Below are 24,066 nucleotides of genomic sequence, written 5' to 3' on the forward strand. Positions count from 1 at the left end.
CTCTTGTTCTGTTTTCTGGAAAAGCTTGAGCAGGATTGGCATTGTCTGTACCTAGAATGTTATGATCCATAACAACACTCCTATAAAGCTGTCCTGATCTGGTATTTTCTTTGTGCAAAAATTTTTAACTAGTTATTCAACTTCTTTAATAGTTATAAGACTATAAATTATCAGACTTCCAAGTACTGCTTTGGCTGCATTCCAAAAATTTTGGTACGTTGCATTTTTACCATTCCGTATGTGTTTTCTACTTTATAGCCAGAGGCAGCCTGACAGAATCAGAGTACAGACTCTGGAGTGAGACTGCCCCTGGCAGAACCGGTTCCAGCAGTTCCAGCTCTACGACCTTAGGCAGGTTGTTCATCCTTCATGTGCCTCAGTTTCTTCACCTGCAAATGGGATAACAATAGAACCAACTTCAAAAGGTTATGCTGAGGATTAAAAAATATGTAAAAGTCATAAAATATTGCTTGGGACTTAATAATTAATAAGTGCCATATATAGCGTTTCCTGTTATTTTTTCTTCTTTAACCCTTGACTGTATGTCTGTTTTAAAATTTCCAAATGTGTGGGGGGGGGGGGTGAGTAATTTTTTTGGTTAATCTTTTATAATTTTAATTATGACCAGAGAATATAATCCATATGATAACAATTTGTTGAAATTTGCTGAGGCTAGCATCTTGGCCTAGTATATTGTGGATTTTCCGTATGTGCTCAGAAATATGTATTCTCCAGGAACAAGATTAGTATTTATGCCATTCAGATCTGTATGCTTGCTAATTATTTTGTCTGCTTGATCTAAGAAAGGCGTGAGCATTTTTAAAGCAAGTGGGTCATCTAGGCAGACTTGTTAGATTTTGTTTAGAAAAAAATAGTGCTGAGTGTCTCTTAATAGGCATTTTATTTTTGAATAGTTTTCAATTTACAGAAAGATTTCGAAGATAGTACAGAGTTCCCATATACTCCACACCTAGTTTCCCATTATTAACATCCTATATTAGTATGGTATATTTAGCATAATTAGTGAACCAAAATTAATAAATCATTAGTAGCTAATCATTAGTAGTACTCAGGACTACTTCAGTTTCCTTAGTTTTTACCTAACATCCTTTTTCCCGTCCCAGGATCCCATACCTTTAGTCATCGTTTCTCCTTAGGCTCCTCTTGGTTGTGACAGCTTCTCAGACATTTTTGACAACCTTGACGATTTTAAGGAGTATTAGTCCTGGTCAGATATTTTGTCCCTCAATTACAATTTGTCTGATGTTTTCTCATGGTTAGACTGTGGTTTTTGGTTTTGGAGAGGAAGATCATAGAGGTAAAGTGTCATTCTCATCACAGCTTATCAAGAGCACCATCCTATCAGTATGACCTCTCACTGTCGATGTTAACCTTGACCACGCGGGATAAGGCTGTGCACATGTGGAAGTTACTGTAATTTTTATTATATTGGAATGTCATTGTAACAATATTATGATGTAATGCAATAGATTAAACTCCAGAAATTTGGATTCTAGGCCTGTTTCTGCCACTAAATTGCTCTGTGAGCTATAGTTGGTCACTTCACCTCTCTGATCCTGAGAGTTTTTTGTTGTTGTAAAACCACAGGGTTGTTTGGCTGGGCATGCCAATCCGAACATGTATTCTTTTGAAATATTGTTTGCATGTTTGTAGTTACTTTTGAAATGTTTTCTAAACAATACAGGTTTGCAAATTGTGGTAGCCAGCCTCCAAGGTATCCCTAGTGAATAGGGTTGATCTTTTGTGGAAATGATGGCGTGTGAGGTTAGAGAATGACAGACATGACAGCTTCCACCATGTGTTCCATTGGATCACTTACTCAGGGGAGTCAGCCACCACGTCATGAACACTCCAGCAGCCTTATGGAAAGATACATGTGATGAAGGATCTTGCGCCTCCTGCCCATACCCAGTACCAACATGCCAGTGACTGAGGGCAGCATCTTGGAATCAGACCGTCCAGCCCCAGTCAAGCCTTCACATGACTGCAGTCTTGGCTGTCGTATCTACTGCCACCTCATAACAGACCCCCATCCAGAACCACCCAGTTAAGCCACTCCAGAATTCCTGAACTCCAGCAACAGTATGAAAGAAATGTTTATAGTTGTTAAAAGCAAACAAACAAAAAACAAAGGGTTGAATCCCAAGGCTCTGAAACTGTGTTCTAGGGCCCTCATGACTAGGAAGCTGTATGTGGGGTACGGACTGGATTGGTTCCCAGACTCCTCCCCCATTTAAACCACTGCAGCTCTGCCTTTGTCTGGTTTATATACTGAGGATCCATGTAGGAAAGGAGTCTGCTGCCAAAAGTAAGTTGAAAAATACTCGATTAGGGAAACACTGGATTAGATGACCTCTAACACTCTAATTCCATCTATCAGTATGAAAAAAATGCTCATTACAAACACACGGGCAGCATTTTCTTCAGGGCTCACTCTTATCCTTGAGGTTGGAAACAAAAACCCACAACGTGCTACTCCCTGACAAATGCTGCTCTTCCTGTGTGTGAGGTTGCAGAGTCCAGGTCATGGAGAAAGGGCTGCTCCTGCGGAGGAAAGAGCCACTCTCGGGCACAGCTGCTCGCCTGGGGCACCATCTGCGAACTGCGACGGGACAGATGGGTTTCCTTCTGTTACCAACATTTGGTTATAATAATAACAATGATAATAATAATGATGACATTAACAATATCAACAATAATGGCTAGCATGTACTGAGTGCTGTGTGCAAGACCTAGGATAGGGGTTTTCCATTCACAGTCTCATTCAATCCTCATGATGCTAGGATGGAGGCATTTTATAGACTGAGGAAACGAAGGCTGGTAGGTGAAATGATTCACCAGAGTCACGGATTAGCAAGAGCAGAGCTACAATGAAAATTCAGTCTGTCTATATCTCTACAACCCTTTGCCACCATTTCCTGTATTTTAGGCCGCTATTCAGAATGAGCAGTCCCTCTTTGGGTCTGAAACACTTTGATTTCACACTAGGAGGCTTCACTCATTCATGCAACTGACATTAGTGAGAGCCGACTCTGTGCCCAGGTGCTGTTGTAGGCACTGCAGACCGAAGGTAAGGCAAGCAGAAACTTGTGCTCCCTCAGGCTAAGCTGGGAGTTGCCTGGAGGAGGGCCTGGGAAGCCATCAGCTGCTTCTACTACTTGCAGCCAAACTCGGGGAAGGAGAGAAAGGGAAAGTTCCCTTCGGGATGCCGAAGACCAAGTCTGACTTGCAGCACAGCTAGAACATGCTTTCAAGGGACAGAAAGACTAGGCGCGACCTGGAGCTGGATCCCAGACAGCCACGAACCCCCAAAGACAGTCCTCCTAGGTATAGTTCCTCTAGGATAATCCCAAAGACAGTCTAAGTCTCTCTAGGAAGGCTTCTTGGGTCAGACCCAACACTGACTGCTTCTCTTGGCTGAGCGCCTCCCAGGGTTCTGCCAGCTGCACTACAATAAGCCTAGACTGGCGGCTTCTGTTAGTGAGCACTGCGGACATTACAGGAAAACAACTTGTTCGGGAACTGTATCAACACGAAGGCCATAGTGCTGAGAAACCTCGCTCTGTGAAATTGGACTTTGAGAAACTGCCTTGGAAATCGAGTCTGCAGCAGCGTTGTTCAGAGATTTTGAAGCATGGTCTGGATTGCCTTTCAAACAATTTCTTGACTGTGATTCAATAAACTTTAGTTCTTTCGGTTGGTCTCGTCTTATGAACAATTCTACCCTTCGGAACTTTGTTTTGGTAAAACTCAACTGTTTCGTGAATGTATTTTGAGGCCCCAGCAAAGCTCCTCAAAGATGGGGCCAGCACAATTCTCTAACTCCCACTGACTTGGCCCCCTGGAGGGTCACTTCATTCCTGACAATGAGTCCACCAGAGTCCCGGGGCTGGGTCGGAACCTGTCCAGGAAGGGGCAGGGGTTTTAGTTCCACAAAGGGAAGGCAGAAAGGGGCTCTTCACAGGCAAAGGCGTGCCCGTCTATCTACGGAGCCCTCTGATGTCTATCTGCCCCAGCCTTCGATCAACTGTTGGCAGTGGAATGGAGCTGGCCTCATCAAGCCTGTAGCCTCACCTGCTGCTCCCTCATGCATTTTAGCACCAATACGCCAGGCCACCTCCTGAACCCGGGGCCACCAAATACTATTTTCTCTTCAAAATCCAGAACCAGTCCTTTGGGACAGGCTTGATTGCGCTCCTCACCCCCAGGCAAGGCTTCTTCTCAGGAGCAGTTCTTAGATAACAAACCACACACACAGAGATACAGAGATTAGATTGGTGGTTTGATCTCGTTTGTGCTTCTGGCTGACTTTTGTTGTTTCCGGATGCTCTTACTCAGGGATCTAGAAGGCAAGTATCTTACTAGGGAGTACCTCAGTTTTTCTAGTGTGTCAACTCTGGATCAGCTGAAGAAGTAGGGGGGAGGACTGGGTCGGAGGATTTGACACAACTGTTACAGAAATCAATAATCTGCTCTTGATGATCTAGAGGGTGAATGCAGAGGTCTTCAGATTAACTTGGGGTAAGGTGGGACCTGCCAACCCAGCAGGGAACACTGGACACTGTGACGAGCGGGCGCCAGGAAGAGGGGCCCAGGGCTGCCAGGCAGTGCCAGCAGTGAGCAGTTGAGACCCTGAGTCCCCCACCTGGCTCAGCCCCAGCTGCTCAGGGGCCTGGTGCTCTCTTTCATCCCCGGGGGAAGCCCAGCCACCACTGTTGCCCAACTACCTATACCACTGCGGGCGGATCTGACACGTGGATAATTTGCAAAGCAATGAGTCACCTAATAATAGGAGCTATCATCACCCAGTCAACAAAGTCAGCAACAAAGCAACTTGTCTGTATGAGATCTAAGGTCAATACTGTCTATCCCATCCCTCTCCTGGGCTTTGTCAATTTAATTCTGGATAAGAAAATGTTATTAATAAAAATAAGCAACAGCAGTTATAAAAGTAAAAAAAGGTAAAAGAGGGCCTTTCCTTTTGTAACCCTATTTAAAGCATTCATCCTTCTCTGCCATGTGACGACAGCGAGAAGGCTGCTGTCTACAAGCCACGAAGAGGGGCCTATACCAGAACCTGATCTTGCTGCCACCCTGAACTTGGACTTCCAGGCTTCAGAACTATGAGGAATAAATTTCTGTTCTTAAGCCACTCAGTCTATCATATTTTGTCATGGTGGCCGGAGCTGACTTATACAGATACCAATTACTGATGCTTTTCTTCCGTCTAGTCTGGACAATGAGCTGCATGAAAGCAGTTCCTTGTGAGCAGTGCAGCTTAGTAAACCTGACATTGGCCTTCACAGGTAGGAGGAACCACCAAGTAATTTGTGAAATTACAAATGGATTTATGTCGGCCCATGGCCGAGCTGAGCCCTAAAGCTGTAGCTGCACATTAGAATCACCTGTGGAGCCTGCAAACTGTTGACATCCTGGCTACACCCTGGACCAATTAGATCGTCTCCAGGGACAAGGTCTAGCCATCACTAGCATTTAAAGCTCCCCAGGTGATTCCAATGTGCAGCCAAATGAGACCCATCACCCTATAGCTGAATGGGTCAAGTACTGCGATGAGGGGTCCTCAACTACAAGGAAAGACACGAAGTCCACATTCCTGTTTCAGAACTGAATGGCCTGCTTTACGGGTATCAATGGGATGAAGAGGGACAGAAGGCGATGTATCGTTTCAACAAACAAAAACAAAACAGCGTCAAGCTCACAAACGTACTTTTTATTTGAGGCAAAGAAAAGCCTGGCTGAAAGGGTTACAGTTTCAAGCAGGCAAAATCCAATTGTTAGTGGCACTATTTTGACTTTGTAGATTGAACTTAGTCAGAAAAGGGTATTCAGGTTGTGCTTTCCCCAGCGGGACGACAAGAAGGGTAAAGAAAACTGGGAGAGACTTCTAATCTACTGACGCTACTCTTCAGACCCAACACCACACTGGCCAAGCCCTCGCTGGTTCGTCTTCAGGTCGCTGATCCACTGCTGTGGGACACAGGCTATACCACGCTACATATGGGGAAAATGAAGTAGGAAACACACCAGCAGGTCACTTGGGGAAGAGCAGACGCCCACCGCTTCAAAACTCTTCACGGAAGGGATAATCCTTGTGGGAGGCACAGCTGTCAGGAGAAAGGAGGAGCATATTTGCTTTTCAAGGAAGAGATTTTGACCACAACAAATTACACAAAGACAGAAATGGTGAGTGTCTCACTATAGGCAGAAATAGAGGCCTCAGAGGCAACAAGCCAGTTCAGAGACTGCAGATCATGGGTCTGCACCTGGGAGCAGTGGCCCAGCCCTCCAGACTCCTCTGCCACAGGCTCTCATCAACTGGCACATGCATGATGCACACCACCCTTCCTTGTGCCCGGGGAGTGGAGGGTGGCAAGAAATACAATTCCTGCCTTCTGGTAACTCAGTTTAGTCGCAGGACCAGACAATAAGATCTTATTGTCTTAAACAGTAAGAGAGTGATAATAACATAAGAGCTTTTAGGAGTCTGTGTGTGTGACACAGCAGATGCTCCGAGTACACGGAGTGAGAGGCCACGTCACACCTCCAGAAATCAGTGGGCGCTGAAGTGAGCCCAGCATAGTCATCGAGGATTTGATACAGGAAACACCGGGGGGGGTGGGGTACAGGCTGGGCACTGAGCTGGGAGTGGAGAGCTGCATGCGTGTTTACCAGTCCTATCTGGTAAGGCCAATGGCTTGTGTTGGGAACATAATGGTAACAATGCTGGAAAGACCAGCTGGGCAGAATGTGAAAGGCCCAGGGTGAACCCAGCTTGGGGCATGTAACTCTTATTGAAATATTCAGAGCCATTCAGAAGTTCCCCATGGTCTGCCTTTTTTTCTGCATCCCATCAGACTTGAGGAATATAACACTGCCATTAGCAACAGAAGCTCAGTATAGCAATAACTGCCAAAAAGAGGCAATGTATTGCAATGTATGTGTATGTACATAAATGCATACTTAGAAAAAGCTTCCTAGGTGACCTGGGAATGTCGGAGCCAGCCTCTCCCATCAGTAGCCCAGAGAATAATCTGACAGCTGTTTCTAGAATGGCATTAGAGTGGAGGAAGGGTAAATGTAATGGACTAATTGGACTGATTAGAAAACCACTGTAGTTTGTCAGCAGTGGGAAGGGAAAGCGGAACTGAATGAATGACACAGATTCTCAAAGGAGAACAGCTGTAACTTGGCGAAAGATTCACTTCTCTCTCCTTTGCCCACTAGATCCAAAAATGATTTTAATGTCTAAAGGTTAAGTATCATTAACACAAACAGGGCCATCAGAAAGGGCCCCAGTTTGGCGCTGCCAGTGACAAACTCTGTGGCCTCTTTTGAATCTGAGGCCATGCTGTGACAGCAGCACGCTCGCCAAGCACGTTCACACCTGAAGCATAGGAAAGAGTTATTGTCTAAGATGCAAACTTGACTGACATCTGCCAGAGTGGCAGCTGGTGTCACCAGTGGTGCAAACAGAACTGGGAGAGAGCGCGCACAGGGGCTGGAGAGAGAAAGCAAGCACCCTATCCCGTCTTGGGGAATGTTCAAATGTTGCTCAGAAGAGTAACTACTGAAAGGAGACAGAACCACCAGAGCGCTCAGACGACGAAAGCAGTGAGACGAGCTTCTTAGTCTCCACTGTAAAATGGGAAGTTTCTTCTTGAAAGCAGAAGATGAGTTTTAAACTTTATTCAGTTACTGCACTGGTAAGAAAAGAAAACCCACCTTCCTTGTCATCTTCCTCAGATTCCAAACTACCAATCAGAAGGAATACAAGGGACCAGCAAAGGTGCAGCTGGAGGGGCCGCGGGTGGCTCTGCCAGTCAGAGGCTTCGAGTGACTTTCTCCGAGTCACGTGGCCTATCAGTGTCAGAACCCTAAGCACCAGGCTCTTCCTACTAAACCCTTTTTATTAGAGTCGCTATGAGACAAAGAGTCACATGCAAATTCTTCCAGGAGGGTCGGGCAGGAGTCACCTGGGATCATCTGGTTTCAGATGAGCCACTAAGATTGACAATTAAATGCCAAAATATGTGGGTGCTGTAGTCAGGCCAATAGTGCACCTGGGCAAAGGGAGACGCTAGCAGCTCTCTCGGCATTCTCCCCATGGCTGTGCGCGGTTCACCTGACGTGGGTTTAAATGTTTCCTGCCCCACGCAGATGAGACAGCAAGGTAATATGCACAAGTCAGAAGGGCTGTGATCACAGGACTTGGGTGTTAAGGCCTCAGGAGTTATTCTTTTGTTCTGCAGCATCTGCTCCTCTCCCGGGACTTGCTCGATTGTCACACCCGGGACTCACTCACCTCGACAAGGCACAGACCCTCCAGTTCCTGTTGTAGCTGAGTAAGGTGGACATATCCGCGCTGCTCAGTTCAAAGTCAAAGACCTAAAAAAAAAAAAAAAAAAGGAAATTCCAATAAGCTCTGCAAATAATTTACAGGCGGCTCTGGGCAGGACCACTGATGAGATAGCTGTTGTCTTGATAGTTGTTGTTGGGTAGGGGGGGCAGTAAGGTAGGTGAAACTCAGAGAAAGTGTATTGCATGATTATTCAGAGAATGCACATGTTTTGGCTGGGACTATAAGGAACAATGAAGACAGTCCTTCCCTTCCAGAACCTCCCAGCAAGATGGTACTTTTTATTCCCTTCAGTTCATTTCAAAAGTGTTGAGCACTTCTATTGTGATAAGATATGCACCAGTGGGGAATATGATGATGGGTAAGAATGGTCTTTGCCTCAGTTTAAAATGAGGCAAAAGAAAGAGGTAATTCCACAGCTATAATACAAGGAAGAATGCATCGCACTCTGTATGAAAGATGCTACACAAAGCACTCAGGGCGTCCAGAGGAAGTAGAAAGGAATTCCAACTGGCGAACTGAAGGACGCCGTCAAAGGAGACGGTGTTTGAAATGGGCCTAAGAAGCCAAATAAGGTCTTGACGAAGCAAGAAAGGGATGCTGGAGGACGACCACCTGCGAGAAGAGCAGTCTGCTCAGGAAGAACCCGGCCCGCCTGCAGGCCAGGAGGCAGGCCCGAGGCGCCCCAGGTGAGACCGAGAGGGCCGTCAGCATCAAAGGACCACAGACTGTGCACAAAGAACGTCTGCGGCATACTCTGAGATTACAACTGCACAAAAATGTGCAAAGACAACAGAATAAGATGCAAAAATAACAGTCAGCACTATGAGATTAGTCATTTAAAAATATTTCTTTTCTAACACCCTGAAAAAATGAAATATGAAACAAAGGATCCATCTCCAGCTGGATGTGTCTCAAGTGGTCACTGTTTTACCACTTTATCTCAAATAATTACAACACCTGTACATAAGAAGAAAACTGTCTCCCCTACTAAGCAGGAAGCTCCCTTCCCCTCCCCAGGCCTCACTCCAGCCTCCCAGGTGACCAGTGGCACGTGTTACAGCCAGAGCCTGTGGCCAGTGGACTAGGCGAAATCAGCCACTCGCCGTGGAAACAGAGCCGCTGGGAACCAGAGCTCAGGTGAAGACGGGGTGGTGCTGGCGGAGCTGCTTTGCTTAGTTGGGAGCAGAGGCTCACAGGCACGAGGACCCTCCTGGGCACAGCCCCTACAACCGTGCGAGAGGCAGGCAGGGCGGGACGTGACGCCAGGCAGGCCGATCTGCTCCAGCGAGTGCTCTGAGGGCCCACAAAGAACAGCCCCCTGGTGCCCTGACACAAGCCCTGCTGCTCTGCTCACTGTGAGACAGGGTCTTGGCAGAAGTGGTGGGTGGGCTAAGTACCTGGGAGGTCTCTGCAGTCCACAGACTGATCAGCACAGCATTTCCTGAGTGCTTATGGAAGCATCAAGCATTACGTGAAGCCCTTTGATACATCTTATTTCATCTTTATGACAATCCTCAAAATCAGTATTTTTACAGATGGGGAAACTGAGGCATGGTAACTAATGGAGCCCTGATGCAAAGCCAGGCAGTGCTGCTTGAGAGCAAGATTTCTCAGGCAAACACTAAGTCACTGAGGAGGCTCAGCCTAGGAGTGTGATGCACAGCACGGGCCACTGAGGCACAGGGCCTGCCCCCACGCGAGGCCCACCAGGCACGGTACCTCCACCCATGAGGAGCCACCATCCTAAGTCCAGGGTTTGCTCACTGCAGCTTACTCAGGTGGGCTCCCTGACTGAGAGGTGACAGGAGGTCCCACACATGCCAATCCAGGGACGGGATCAGAGGCCCTGTGAAGAGCCCTCCCTTGTCCCCTTCTCCACTGAGGAAAACCTGTGCTGACCAGCTGAGATCTCACCTGAATGTTCTCAGCAATGCGTTGGGGTGTCACAGACTTGGGGATCACGACCACATTCCTCTGGATGGGGAACCGGATCAGAACCTGTGAGGAGATGTGCCGAGAGTGTGTGTACACCAGGAACTCTCTCTTATTATCTCGCTTCGTCTTATATATCCATCACCTGAAGAGGGAAATCCCAGAACTTCCTATGTGAGAAAACCGAGGCTCAGAGATGTTAGGGTCACACCCAGCAACAGGGAGGGGAGGCACTCAACCCCTGACTTCAGAGCCGCCATGCCATGAGTGTCCCCATCTCCCAGGTGTTATCACCTACAAGGAGACTATTCACGCCTAGGACTCATTCTCCCACCTGGGAGAGAGAGACCTTTTCCCGTGCAACTGACAATGAGCGCTCTTCTCTGAGTAGAGAGAGGAGCTTCCACATCCAGGAGCCAATGCGGACCCCTGGGGCAGCCTGTGATGGGAGTGGGCAGGGCCTACAATCCCCAGACCGCAGGGCAGTCTTCTAACTTCCCATCTGTGTCCTTTCTACTACATGCTCCAAGCCACACTTCCAGGGAGCGCTTGACCAGTCACCTCGGTCATCCCCCCCTGGCTAATGTGGACCACCACGAATGCAGGAAGTTCTGGGAACAGCCCCGAGCGCCTGGAAATGGCCGTACCTGGGCTGCGGTTTTATTGTGCTTGTCTGCAATTGCTTTGACCCTGGGATCCTCCAGTAGGGAAGGGTCATCGGGCTTGGCCCTGGAGACAGAAAGAGTCTGTGTGAGCAACCATCGTTGCCACCACTCAAGGCAGCCAGCAACCTAACCCTAACTCCCATCGATCTCGGAGGGCAGCCTGCCAGCCTCCCCCTCGATTCGAAGCTCGGCTACAAACTCCCAACCCTTTGGGAAAAGGGCAGGCATCTTGTTGCTAGAAACACCAACCAGGAAACCCAACAAGAGACTCCTGGGAAGGTCTACAAATCAGTTCCAGAAGCATTTTCCTTGATGCTGAATTTTTCTTTTTAGCCATTTCTAATCTTCACCAACTGTGAAGAGAACACCATCCCATGGAAACTCACCAGGGCCTGTCGGGAGAGCCGAGAGGACTGTAGGCAGTCACCGCGATGCCTTTGGATTGGCAGTACTGGATTAGCTTCTCTTGAGTGAGGTACGGGTGGACCTCGATCTACAAGTGCAAACAGGAGGGCTGACGGTGCCCCTGTGGGCACAGGTGATAGGACATACAGGAAGCTTCCCCAGGCTAAGTCCCTTCCCTCCCCAGAAAGAAAATTATGTGTAACCAATGTCTCATCTTCCAGATAAGCTGTAACAACTGTCTATGTTTCCCAGCTAGTGTCCTCGCCATTAATAATAATCATCTTGTTACCAATCTACTATGGCATGGGCCCTAAGGGTTTTTTCTGGCTTTGGCCCTTTATCCACTGTGACAGGTCTGAGGATCTCAGTGTCTGCATGCTACTCTTGAGACCCCAAGTCACCACAAGCCAGGCTCAAACCCTTTCTCTCCTGCAACATTCACTCCAAATCATAAATCAGGACACTGCCCATGCCCAGGGACCTGTCCTCTGGCTACTCCCTGGGTGATGTGGACAAGAAGTAACTGCCAGGATCAGAGAGTAACAAAACAGACTTCCACGCATATCAGGTTCCCTGCTGGATGTTTACCTGGTTAACTGCTGGCTTATGTTTTAAGCCAGGTTTGTTTAAGATCTTCTCGATCTGGACATGGTTGAAGTTGGATATTCCGATGGCTTTCACCAGCCCTTCATCCACCAGCTCTTCCATGGCCTAAAGACAAAAGAGGGTCTGCTCACTGCTGACAGGTGTCCAAAAGGCCAAGGATCAGAAGCGTCTTTTGCACCAGTCAGTTTAACAGGTCCTGCCCTTACTATTAGACCTTTGAGAAGCCAAGAGACACCAAGATAAAAGCCTGGCTGGCTTTAATGAGACAGGAAGAGCAAACACAGTGACAGAATGAGAAAATGCGGTGAAAGAAATGGCAGAGCAGATTGCTCACACTTGGTTCATGCACAAGAATAGGAAACCAGCAATGAAGGAGAAAGCCAAACCGAGGACCGCCTTACCGTCCATGTGTCCAGAAAGTCAGTGTCACTGGGAATCACATTGCCTTCCCCATCCAACGGGAAAAACTCCTTCCCGGGCTGTCGTTAAAATAAAAAAACAATCAATAACAGCCCTTCACAGACCTGTTGGGGGAGCTGCATCTTTGAAAGCAAAGTTCTAAAAAGATTATTCCAAACTAGGATAGCTGGCTAAGTTTACAGAAGATAAGGGCAAATCTGTATGTCAGTGTGAAAAAGAAACAAGCAGACAACTCCTGAGGTCCTCACTTTTTCTACCAAATAGTTGGAGCTGACTGTCAGATGGAGACGGATGGTTCTCAGTCAGTGAGACAAACCTCACCAGGGACTAGAGTGTGTGGATGGGAGAAGGGCTCCGGACCAGAAGTCACAGGGCCCATGGCCTGGCTGGATTACTAGCCTACAAAACTGTCACCTCACCAAGCCTTGCTGGCTTATCATGAAAAACGAGGAAGAAAATCAGGTCCTGATACACCATAGTGCAATAACAGAGCTACAGGATAAATCCACACGCTTTCCAGCTGGTTGACAAAGCAGAAAACTGAGCTGGTAGCTAGAAAGATGGCAAAGGACTCTAAGGTTCTTTTTGTGCAAAGAGTCAGGTTGCTGACCAAGAAATATTTATTAAGCTTCCACAGGACGGGGCATGTGTGTGGAATACAGGAATATACACATACACAGGTGCAAGGTATGAACGTGTATGTGTGGACGTGCCTGGAGGCGGGGTGGGGGTGACAGCTGATGACACCTTACAGCTATGTGCAGAAAGGTCACCCAAGCCATGTTTGCTGTCACTAAGTTTTAAATTACACAATCACCAGATGACAAAGAGCAGCACCCTTAAACTCTTTACTATGCACGAGTCATCTGTGGCTCGGATTCAGAAGGCCTGTGTGGGGCCTGAGACTGAGTTCTAACAAATTCTCAGGTGATGCCACTGCTGCTGGTCCAGGGACTGCACCCTGAGTGGCAAGGACACACACAGAGCGTCTACCCACTCATCACCTGCTATAAAAGGAGGGTACAACACGCCCCAAACCACACCTGAGACCCAGGCAGCTGGCCTGAGCCCTGAGCCCCCACCTTGAAGCCCGTTGGCCAGTGAATGAGGTAGAGGTCCAGGTAGTCCAGCTTCAGGTCTTTGAGCGTCTTCTGGCAGGCTCCTTTCACCTGGCTTTTCTCATGGTACGTGCACCATAGCTGAAGCCAGAGAGAGAACGCATCTTATCACATCACTACCACGCAGGAAGCTGTTTCCTGGCCGGGAGCCAGACGGCTTGAAGACAGAAGATTAATTTTCCTCTCCCCACAACCCACCCATTTCACCGTGATGCTGTAAATGGTGGCGAGGGAGTTTCCATTTCACACCATGGATCTTAACTTTCCAAAGGAAGGTAGGATAATCAGGTCAAGGAAACCTCTCAGAAGGACCAAACTGAAGGCATAAAATAGAATGGATAGGTCAGCAAGCCAGCTCTAGGCCCTAGACATGAAATCTTTTCCTACCAGGCTGGTTTTTGTGGAGCCAGCCTCACCCTCCCACCCGGTGTCCTGTGGGCACCAATATCCTCCGGGTAAAAGATGGTGGCCAGTAGAGATCCAGCCCGCAGATGGGAACCAAGTTCTGACCTCAAAGATAGCTCCCTGGAAAGGGAGAGCCAACCCACAACCTCAGCCTCGTCAACAAGGGGGTCTAACCAATAGGTCTGGGTAGAACAACCATCCAACAGAAGGCCACAGACAGGTGAGCTCTGGAGCCTTGAGTTAACGTGGTTGCCCTGGAAGAACTGCCTGTAGCTGTATTAAGAGGCCCCAGGGTATGACCTTGGCTCCTAAGCTGATGCCGCCCTTGGAAAAATGTGAACAGGATCCCCATCCTCCAGGCTCCCCTGCAGAGCAGCACCTTGCTGACGATGAAGAGGTCCTCACGCTTCACCACCTGCTCCTTGAGCTTCTCCTGGATGGCCAGCCCCACCTCATTCTCGTTCTGGTACACGTGGGCACAGTCGATGTGGCGGTACCCAAGGTCAATTGCTACCTTCACAGCCTCTGTCACTTGGCCTGGAGGGGACTGAAAGGAAAAGGAATGGAACGCACGGAGTTAAAACCAGAACTGAAACAAAACACAGAGTTTGCACATAACCCAGGAGGAAGGGCAGAGTGAGCCTACCGCTCCTCCCAGAAGCTAGGTAGGGTAAGTCTCAGAAGCAGCATTCTAAACTATTCGCTCTGGGATGGGGCACTGAGGTGAAGTGCCACATTGCTTCAATTTAGGAAAATCTGACCACCACTTAATGGATCACCTTAAAAAGACGTGCCAAAGCCGTCTCACTTCCTTGTTTCTTCACATCCATCGATACACAAACCACTGTATAAAACATCCCCCATTCTCTGAATCTGTTAGGTTCCCAAGACAATAAGGGATACCATTTCCTTCAAACAGCTCAAAACATTTCAAAAAGCTGTAACTATCTACTCAATTCCTGGTTGGTTTTCGAGTTCAGTCAGTGAATGCCTGTGCTTTACTTTCTCCTTTCATGCGTGGATTCTGATATCAGCAACTGCTGGTTCTTCAGCAGTTCTGGGAGATTAACATGAAGTTGAGAACATTACGAAGCCTATTCAAAGACCTGTGCTTCAATTCTCACCGTGCAAGAATCTGCTTTGAGTAGTGGAGGCAGGAGATGGCCCCTTAGAAATATTAACAGACAGAAATGAATTGAAAGGAGAAGAGAAATGGGAGTCATGGAAGATTGCGATATGATCTGCGGACAGAAGTGCAAAGAGACTGAACGGCTGTCTGTGCCCAAACCATCTGACCAATCGAGTGACCAGGATGGTAGGGGGGAGCCTGGCTGTTGAGGAGGAGGAGGAAGTGTCTGAATAGCCATTGAGCTTCACCAGCACCTAGATTGACTGCACAGACCCTTACACATCTCCTTGCTGCTCCTGCTCAGCCCAGAGAGGTGAAAAATAAACACATGTGCAACCAACAGCTGAATGAATAGAGTGCATTCCTCTGGAGAGCTGGAGTAGAAAAGAATCGAAGGGAAAACTCCCCAGGGCCATGAGCAGCTGCAGACATCTGCTGTTTTGACATTGGCTCTGGTGAACAGGCCGGCCGGGGTGGGGGGGGTGGGGGGGGAGGTGACCCCAGTCTATTAGCACCCAGAACTGCTGGCCACCACAGAAACAGCAGAGGGGGTAGGGGGTGAGACTAAATGCAGGTCTCGGAGCAGGAAACGTCTTCAGACGATCTGGCAATTTCCCATGTCTCTGGAGGACCTAAGAAGCTGCACCTGCAGCCACGCCCCTCCGCTTCAAGGTTCAAAGAATGGAGCAGAGAATAGAACTTCAGCCCCAGACAGAGGGCCACACACTGCATCTGCCACAGCAACTGGTGCAGGGGCAGAGACACGACCCAAGCCAGGCCCACGAGACTCAATCCTTGGACTTTAGTTGGTACCATCAAGACAACCTTTCATTCTGCTGGGGTCACGTGCTGGGAGAATGTGAACCGGAATCTGCTAGAGGACAGATAAGGGTTGACAGACAGATAAGGATTGAAAGAGACCGATCCTGGTGACATTATTTATATCCTTGAATCTGGTACATCCGAGGTCATCCTGTAGGTCAATGAATCCTTACTTCAAACATACCATTTTTTCTGCTTAAGATTAAGTTGGTTATTTGGTTCCTTGGAACTGTACACACTAGGAGAATCAAGGTTGCTGAACAACTGGCACAAAATTAAGAAAAAGTTCACAGGGTGGTTTTATGGCAAAGTTAAGGACAGAAATGACCTGCAAGGTGCCGGTCCTGTAGTGTAGTGGTTAGGTTTGGCACGTTCCACTTCAGTGGCCCAGATTCATGGACTCAGACCCCAGGCATGGACCTGCAGCACTAGTCAGCCATGCCGTGGCGGCAACCCACATACAAAAAGATGACTGGCATACATGTTAGCTCAGGGCTAATTAAAAAAAAAGAAATGACCTCTGCGAGGTCATGAGGAAGCTGCTGCTCCCTGACCCTTCCCTGGACAGAGGGCTGATTAGTTGGAAAATGACCAAACTGCTTTCAAAGGGAAAGGAAAAACAGAAGCTAGGATTGTTAGACATTTCACAAATTAAATTTGTCGAAGTTGTGGCAATTTATAGCAAAACTCCTGTGAATGGAAGCTACATGCTGGCCTCCCCTTTACAGGGTGGAGGAGGCTGTGTGGGGCCACGTGCTCTGCAGTGGAGGGGGGAACCAATGACTCTCACCTGGGCTAGTGAGCCAGGCTGGTCCTGGGGCAGGCACACTAGTGAACGACTAGAAGGCTTGTGCCAGGGCAGATCACGTCACTGAACGGAACCCGCCCAGGGGGGTACTATGGACCAACTTTAAATGTATTATGGAACTGAATCTTCCCCACAACCCCGGTAGCTACTGCTATCTCTACAGATAAAGAAACCAAGGCACAGAGAGGTTGGAAAGCAGCCCAGAATCCTGCAGTTAGTAAGAGACGGCAGGATTCAAACCGTGCTGAGGACCTTAGAGGTCCTTCCTCCGGGGTGGACCCCAAGAAGCAGGGAGACACTCGTCAGTGAGAGGACAAGTCTCCTTGGCTTGGAAAAGTCATCCTCTGGGATGAAAATGAACCAGACTCCACAAACCACACTCAATATTAATTATCTCAATGCAGAACCCTTCCCACAAAGAGACTAAACTAACTTCCCCTATCACCAATGAAGCAGCCAATTTTGGATATGGTGAAAAAAATCACTCAATCAACAGAAATACTAATACATGATGGCACCATATTCCCATTCCATGTCAACATTAAAAAATGCAAACAGAAGGAATGATCCATATTGAGACTTTTTTTTTTTAAGATTTTATTTTTTCCTTTTTTCTCCCCAAAGCCCCCCAGTACATAGTTGTATATTCTTCGTTGTAGGTTCTTCTAGTTGTGGCATGTGGGACGCTACCTCAGCGTGGTTTGATGAGCAGTGCCATGTCCGGGCCCAGGATTCGAACCAATGAAACACTGGGCCGCCTGCAGCGGAGTGCGCGAACTTAACCACTCGGCCACGGAGCCAGCCCCCATATTGAGACTTTTGAGAAATCATGAAAATACGATTCCATACATCTAACAGCAAATCTGTCAACTGAATTATACAGATCCTACAAACTAAATCAAGCTTTAAACTCGATTGTGCCACTAATCTGCCCTGTGACTTGGGCACATCCACACAGGGCCACCCCTCTCAGATCATACAGCTCCAAAGCTCCAGCTTGGGAAGCAACTTGACGTTGTAGGCTGATGGCACCCAGTGATGGTGATGAGAAGTCTCTGCCCCCGAGGCTCCCGTCACCTGCACAAGATGGTTCTCCCTAGTTCCACGTTTCAGAACACTCCCAGGCCAGCTAACACCAACTCAGATGATTACTGTTAGACTTTCACTCTCTCACACACACCCCTCTCCTAAAACCTAATCATCTTGCCCTTTGCTTGTACCTCTTGCCAGTTACTTTAACATCCCTCGCTATATTCCCTCTGCAAGTCAAAAGAAAACTATAGCTCCGATCCAGAAAGGTTATCAAACAGTGTAAACGGTAAAAACAAAGTATCTCGGCAATTGAATCCCCTGCAGCATTAACCAGGGGGATTTCTGGGAAGAGGGGCCTGCGGTCTTTTTGATGCATTTTTTGGAAATTTTCTCTAGTTAGCAAGCATTACTTTTGTAATGAAAGGCAGAACGGGGCAAAGAAAACTTCACTTCGGGGGAAAAAACCCATCCTGGGTAAGAAGTACGAAACAGTGTGCCAATGATCATCCTGAGGCAGGAATGGGAAATGACCGCTTTTGATGTGAACTGAGATTTAATAGAGAAACACGGCCATGGACTTCTAAATCCTTGAAAAGTACCATATCACAGAAAAGCTGCCAGTGAGCGTCAACCTCTTCCCATTAAACCAGCTCTTCTTAGAGAAACTCCACCTGCATTTAAGAGAAACTAATTATTTTGTTATTATTGGCTTTGTTTAAATACTAGTGATGTCACAATGTAATTTTCTATTTTTCATTGTAAGTGTAAATCATTTCAACCAGATGTGAGTTAAACAGGCATGTGTGACCTAACTTCTCAAAATGTAGTCCAAGTTCCAATTAATTTACTTAGGATCTTCTGGAAGAGGAGTTGGCAAACTTTCTGGAAGGGGCCAGAGGGAAAATCTTTTAGGGTTTGTGGGCCAAAAGGTCTGTCACAACTGCTCAACATTGCTGTTGCAGCCCAAAAGCAGCCATAAACAATACATAAAGGAATGAGATGTGTTCCAATAAAACTTTATTTACAAAAGTAGGCCTCTGGATTGTAGTTCACCAAACCCTATGTATGCCAGAAGAGCATACAAAGAAATGCGGTTTAAGCAATAGGCACAGCCTCGCTTTGTTCTAACTCCTATTTACAAATATCATTCTCGTTTCCAGTTCAGCACCTTGATAACAAAAAGTTAAGTATTCTGACGCTGAATACAGGTATTTTGGTAACTGAAAGAGTTCAACTTCTGTCCTAATTTAACCAATTGACAACATAGTCCCAATCAACTGTGGGTAAATCTGAGCAAGCTGGGCCAGCTCGCTCTGAGATTACACGCGATGTTCCCACTCTACAACACTGGGAGACCAGGATCTGGCAGCTTTGTATAAACAAGGCTTAAAATGTGCCACATAAGGTTCCAACAGAATAAGCATCGGGGAGAATCCAGAGGATGACTACAGCGTGCTACCTTTCACCTTCTATACACAGTCAACAGAAACGCTCTTCGTTATCTGATGTAGATAAGCCACCCTCACTTGGCTCATGCTCAATCATTTAAATTCATTTTACAGTTTAATAATGTAAACTGCAACTTCAAATGATAAAAACGTAGTCAATTTGGCTACTATTTTACATCAAAGCTCATAATCAAGTTTGGCAACAAACACAAACCAACTAACAAAACTGAAAATAACTTCCTTCCGCTCGACTGGAATCAATCTGTCCTGAATTCTAAGGCACTGCTGTCTCCATTTGGCTGAGATGGGAATGGACCAGGGCTAGCAGGAAGGACTTATTTGGATATCTTCGGTCTTGGAGAGTGTGGGGTTGAGGGCTGCAGGGAGATGAGGCCAGTGGAACAGAAAAAACAAGGTACTGTTTTAGCTCCAAGGCCAGCACCTCTACCTTCTCCCCGGTCCCAGAATCTCGGAGCCATTACAAGCTAGCCCCACTAGGGGAATGTGACAGGAATTCTCTCAGTACATTTTCTTCAACCTCACGCATTCTTAAAGGGGGGATATCACCTTCAAAGAGGCAAAAACTGGTTCACGGGGGGGGGGGGGGGGGGGAGACAAACAGCTTATACAATAGTTTGTGGCCCTCCAAAGGACCACAGGACGTAAACAGATGTACAGTCTACCTGTGATGCTAAAATTTTATGGGGGGACTATTAGGGAAAAATGTTTCAAAGGCTCCTGGGTGGGGCAGGTGTGCAGATCATGGAAAAGAGGTTGAGAAACACAACTGTACCTCCATTCCTCAGTTTGGAGCATGTGGATGAGTTATGATGACCATGTACTACCAGCAACTTTTCAGCTAGGTCAAAACATTTACCAGCAATAGGATACTGGCCCACATCAGAAGTAAGCTCTGTTTTAACTGCTTCCTGGCAATACAATGCTGGTGGACTTAACGTCCAGTGCTGAAGGCAAGCTTGCCAGGGGGAAACCCCTCCAAGCCACATGGGGTCTGAGGCAGAGATGCCGGAGACCCTCACCTCTGAAGAGAGAAGGGGAAGTCTGAGGACCTTCAAGGGGACAGGAGGCTGGAGAGTACGAGAGCCCTGTGACAGGTGTGGAGGGTAAAACAGCCACCATGACATGAAAGATCCATGAGAACAAGGAGCTGCACGCACTCACAGGGCCTCCCCCAGTTCTCACGAAGATAAGTGAACGGTATTTAGGTCACCCTATCTTTTTGCCCAGCTTCTGTGAAGGAATATGTACACGCATATAGGGGGAAAGGCGCTAAGCCACTATCCATATAACTTTTGCACTTAAAAAAAAAAAAAAAAGACTCACTCATAAGTAGAAGATAAAAACGACAGACAGACAGACAGACAAACACATAGCAACAGAGATTGGATTGATGGTCACCAGAGGGGAAGGGGGAGGGAGGAGGGTGAAAGGGGTGACGAAGGCCACGTGTGGTGATGAATTGTGATTAGTCTTCGGGTGGTGAACACGATGTAATCTACACAGAATTCGAAATATATTATGATGTACATCTGAAAGTTATAATGTTATAATCCAATGTTACTGCTTTAAAAACAAAATTAAAATTAAAAAAAGAAAAAAAAAGGAAATCTACTCCAGGCCCATACTTATCCTACTTATTTCACTATTACCTCCTTACTGTGCCTCCACACAATTCTGTACAAACCTCGTCTCCTCACTCCCCAAATTCTAAAGTTATCTTACTTCTTTTCATTAATTCAACACATTCCTTTGAGGTACCCAGTATTTATTAGACACTGAGAGAAGTGCTGGAAATAGTAGTGAACAAGGCAACCACTACACTACCTAGCCCTCAATGAACTTAGTCTGCTGGAACGATCGATCTAATTGCACAGATTTTATGTTATTTTAAACAAATATACAACTTTTCAGGGTGTTAAATGCTCAGGCGAATGACTTAAACCCTTTTTCAATCAACTTTTACTCCTTATTTACCCTAGTGATTTTCAAACCATGGGCCTAAGGTCAGGACTATAATTTCTGAAAACACAAGCTAATAAGAACAACAGAATGTAACCCACATAGTAACATTAAGTACCGTTTTGTGGAACTTTTCTGCCAGTTATGTGTGTATGTCTGTGTGCTGCATCACAACACAAAGTCTAACTTGCTATTGCCAAGAAAGTGTCTTTTCACACCCATTCCCAGAGAATAATCTGCGACAGATGGAATTTAACTCGGTACCCACGGTCGTAATTCAATTATACCCTCAGAGCATAATTCAATTACACTTACTAGACTGTGTCAAGGAAACACAAATTACGGATACTCGGATCACTTTGGCCAAGAAACACAGTGAGAGGCAGCTCCAGGAACCTTTTCTTATTCACCTTATCTTGACTAATTTTCAACAGCAGCTTTTCAGGGTGGAGACAAACCCCATCCTCTGTTTTATTTCACGGTGCACTCAATCCCCGTCTTTTCTTTCCTTGTCCGTGTGTAAACACCCAATGCCCAGGCCCACATTCCAAACTCCCGGGAAAACCTGGCTCACAGCTGCGGAACGTTGATATCTAATACCCGAAATTAAAGCAGCTTTAAAATACCGAGCTTTGCCCCAGCACCCACACCACCACCCTCCTGTGCCCCCTAATTTCAGATGGTCAGCCAATCCCTCTTATCCCTAACCAGTTCTCAGCGGCGCTCGGGAGAGACTGCGGTGGTGGGAAGGTTTCGGAGGCCGTTTTATTAACACGAACGCCCCTCACAGGCGGCCCCGGGCAGAGCGCGCGCCCGCCCGCCAGCCCGGCAGAAGGGCGCAGCGCCGCGCGTTTGGGGAGGCGGAAAGGGACGGGTCCTGGCGGAACTCACGTCGCCTAATTTAATTATCTGCAGTCTCTGGGCTTACCTTGAGATGCTTATTCCTAAGAGAATAGAAACGGAAACCATCAGGGGAAACTAGCAGACAGACAAAGGGACAGGCGCACGCAGCGCCCTCGGGAGGGGAAGGCGCGGGCTCCACGCCCCACAGCGGCTCCGGCTCCGGTTCCTGGCGCCTCCCCGTTTCCATCCCCGGGGCCCGAGAGGAGAGAGCTCGGGAAGCCCTTCAGTCCCCTAGGGTGATTTTCCACCTGGGATCAGATTCCGAGTGCGGCCTGGGGATGGTACCCACCAACTGTCCCCAGGGGCGGCCTCCCGAACCTCATGCAAGCCCCGAGGATCGGCCCGAGCCCGCCGGGGATGGGAACCGGGCAGGCCCGAGTGTGGCTCCTCGGAGGCCGGGCGTCCGCGGCGGGGGCCACTCAGTGTCACTAGAGGTCCCTCCCCGCCCCAGGCCGCGCCGAACCCGAAGCGAGCCGCGGGGACGCGACTCCTAGGACACCTACCTTCCAGGTGCCCAGGCCCACGATGGGCATCTTGGCACCGGTGTTGAGCACGACATGGGTGGCCATGACAGCTGAACTGCGCAGACCCCAGCCCAAGAACCACACCGTGGAAATGGCGCCGCGGACCTTTAAATAGGCGGTGCGCCCCCAGGAAAGGGCGGGCATGATAGGCGCGCAGCTGCTCAAAGGCAGCTTCTGATTGGTCGGCTCGCGTCGAGGCTGCCGCGTCCGCAGCCTGCCCGGGGGCTCGGCGAGGATGCTTCTGCCACCAGGTCCTAGCGGGACCGGGGTTTTTCCGCTCTGATAGCGGTCTCGCCCCACTCGGCATAAGAGAGCCGGCCAACCGCTGTGGGGCGTAGAAAGGGAATGCTTCAGCAGAAGTCACAGACATCCTATAAATAGCCTGGGAAGGAGTTTTGGTTTTATTTTTTTAAAGAACCCAGAAGGGTACGTTTGTCTGTTGTCCAAGGGCAGTATCATGCTCTTTGGGAATTTGACAAATGTCTGGTCCTAAATTTGTATGAATCATACTGACTACAGGTATAGATTAGTGTACGTTGCTCTTAGAAAGGTGCGTGTCAGAGAAATGGCTTGCAATCGTGTTGCAGAACACCTTCTTGAGATTTGGGTTTGCCCAGCCTCTGTGTGGCTTCCTAGGGCTATCTTCGTGCGCCGTCCTGGGTACGAGCTGTGTCTGTATACACTGGGTGTGGTTCAGCAAATCTTCCTTCAGAAGCCAGCGTCTCTTCAGGTTGGGAAGCTTTGATGAGCTTGATCCAAAACACACGGAAAAGTTCAGTCTTTCAAAAGTAAGATTCCATCAAAGCGGCAAGTTTCAATGTGGCACCTTAGCAAAACTCTCTAGAAGAAGAGGAGTGAATACGCAGAAACCCACAAAAGAAAAGTTAGCTTTAATATTGTAGCTTCAAGTAGTTCGAGGTAGCAGGTGCTAAAAAATAAACTGATCAGCCCTAATTGGCAGGGAAGAAGACATTATTTTCCGAGATAACCAAAGGAAAGTTGCTGGACGAGCTTTGAAGACAATTTTGCTTTCTTTCTGACGACCTCTCTCCATGATGCTCTATCTTACTCCAAACCTACTCTTTCTGCTCCATCACTCTCCAATCTTTCCCCTAATTATGCGAGATTGAGAACTAAACCTACTGAGTAATGACTCAGGAACCAGCCATTCTGGTGGTTTTCCATTTAGTAATTTCTAAAAAGTGCCCGCTAGGAAAAATTTATACACAACAGAGGAGCCCAGATATTTTTCCATTTGACTTTTATAAAAACTGTTGTTGGTAGGCAAATTCTGATGCTATTTGTCCCCAAATAATAGAATTTTAATTTGACCCTAAAGCTGGGAACTTGCTTTGGAGTAAAACAGCAGGAACCCAGCACTCTCCATTCCTAAGATCTCTGTTGGCATAGAGGCTTCTGTCCATAGCACTAGTTTCTTCAGAAAATGTTGCGCCCTGAGTGACCAGGT

General features: G+C 47.6%; 1 protein-coding gene across 1 annotated transcript; it reads right to left on the reverse strand.

The window, feature by feature from the left end:
• Positions 1-5,731: 5,731 nt before the first annotated feature.
• AKR1B1 (aldo-keto reductase family 1 member B) lies at positions 5,732-23,639 on the reverse strand. The gene is made up of 10 exons (XM_070617744.1): positions 22,578-23,639; positions 14,332-14,499; positions 13,512-13,628; positions 12,411-12,488; positions 11,992-12,114; positions 11,385-11,491; positions 10,981-11,062; positions 10,316-10,399; positions 8,345-8,427; positions 5,732-6,146 (listed from the first exon to the last, which is right to left on the reverse strand). The coding sequence occupies exons 1-10, from the start codon at positions 22,740-22,742 to the stop codon at positions 6,104-6,106; spliced, it is 1,050 nt and encodes a 349-aa protein (XP_070473845.1). The 5' UTR covers positions 22,743-23,639; the 3' UTR covers positions 5,732-6,103.
• Positions 23,640-24,066: the final 427 nt, after the last annotated feature.

The sequence above is a fragment of the Equus przewalskii genome, chromosome 4, assembly GCF_037783145.1.
Source record: "Equus przewalskii isolate Varuska chromosome 4, EquPr2, whole genome shotgun sequence".
NCBI classification, from domain to species: Eukaryota; Metazoa; Chordata; class Mammalia; order Perissodactyla; family Equidae; genus Equus; species Equus przewalskii.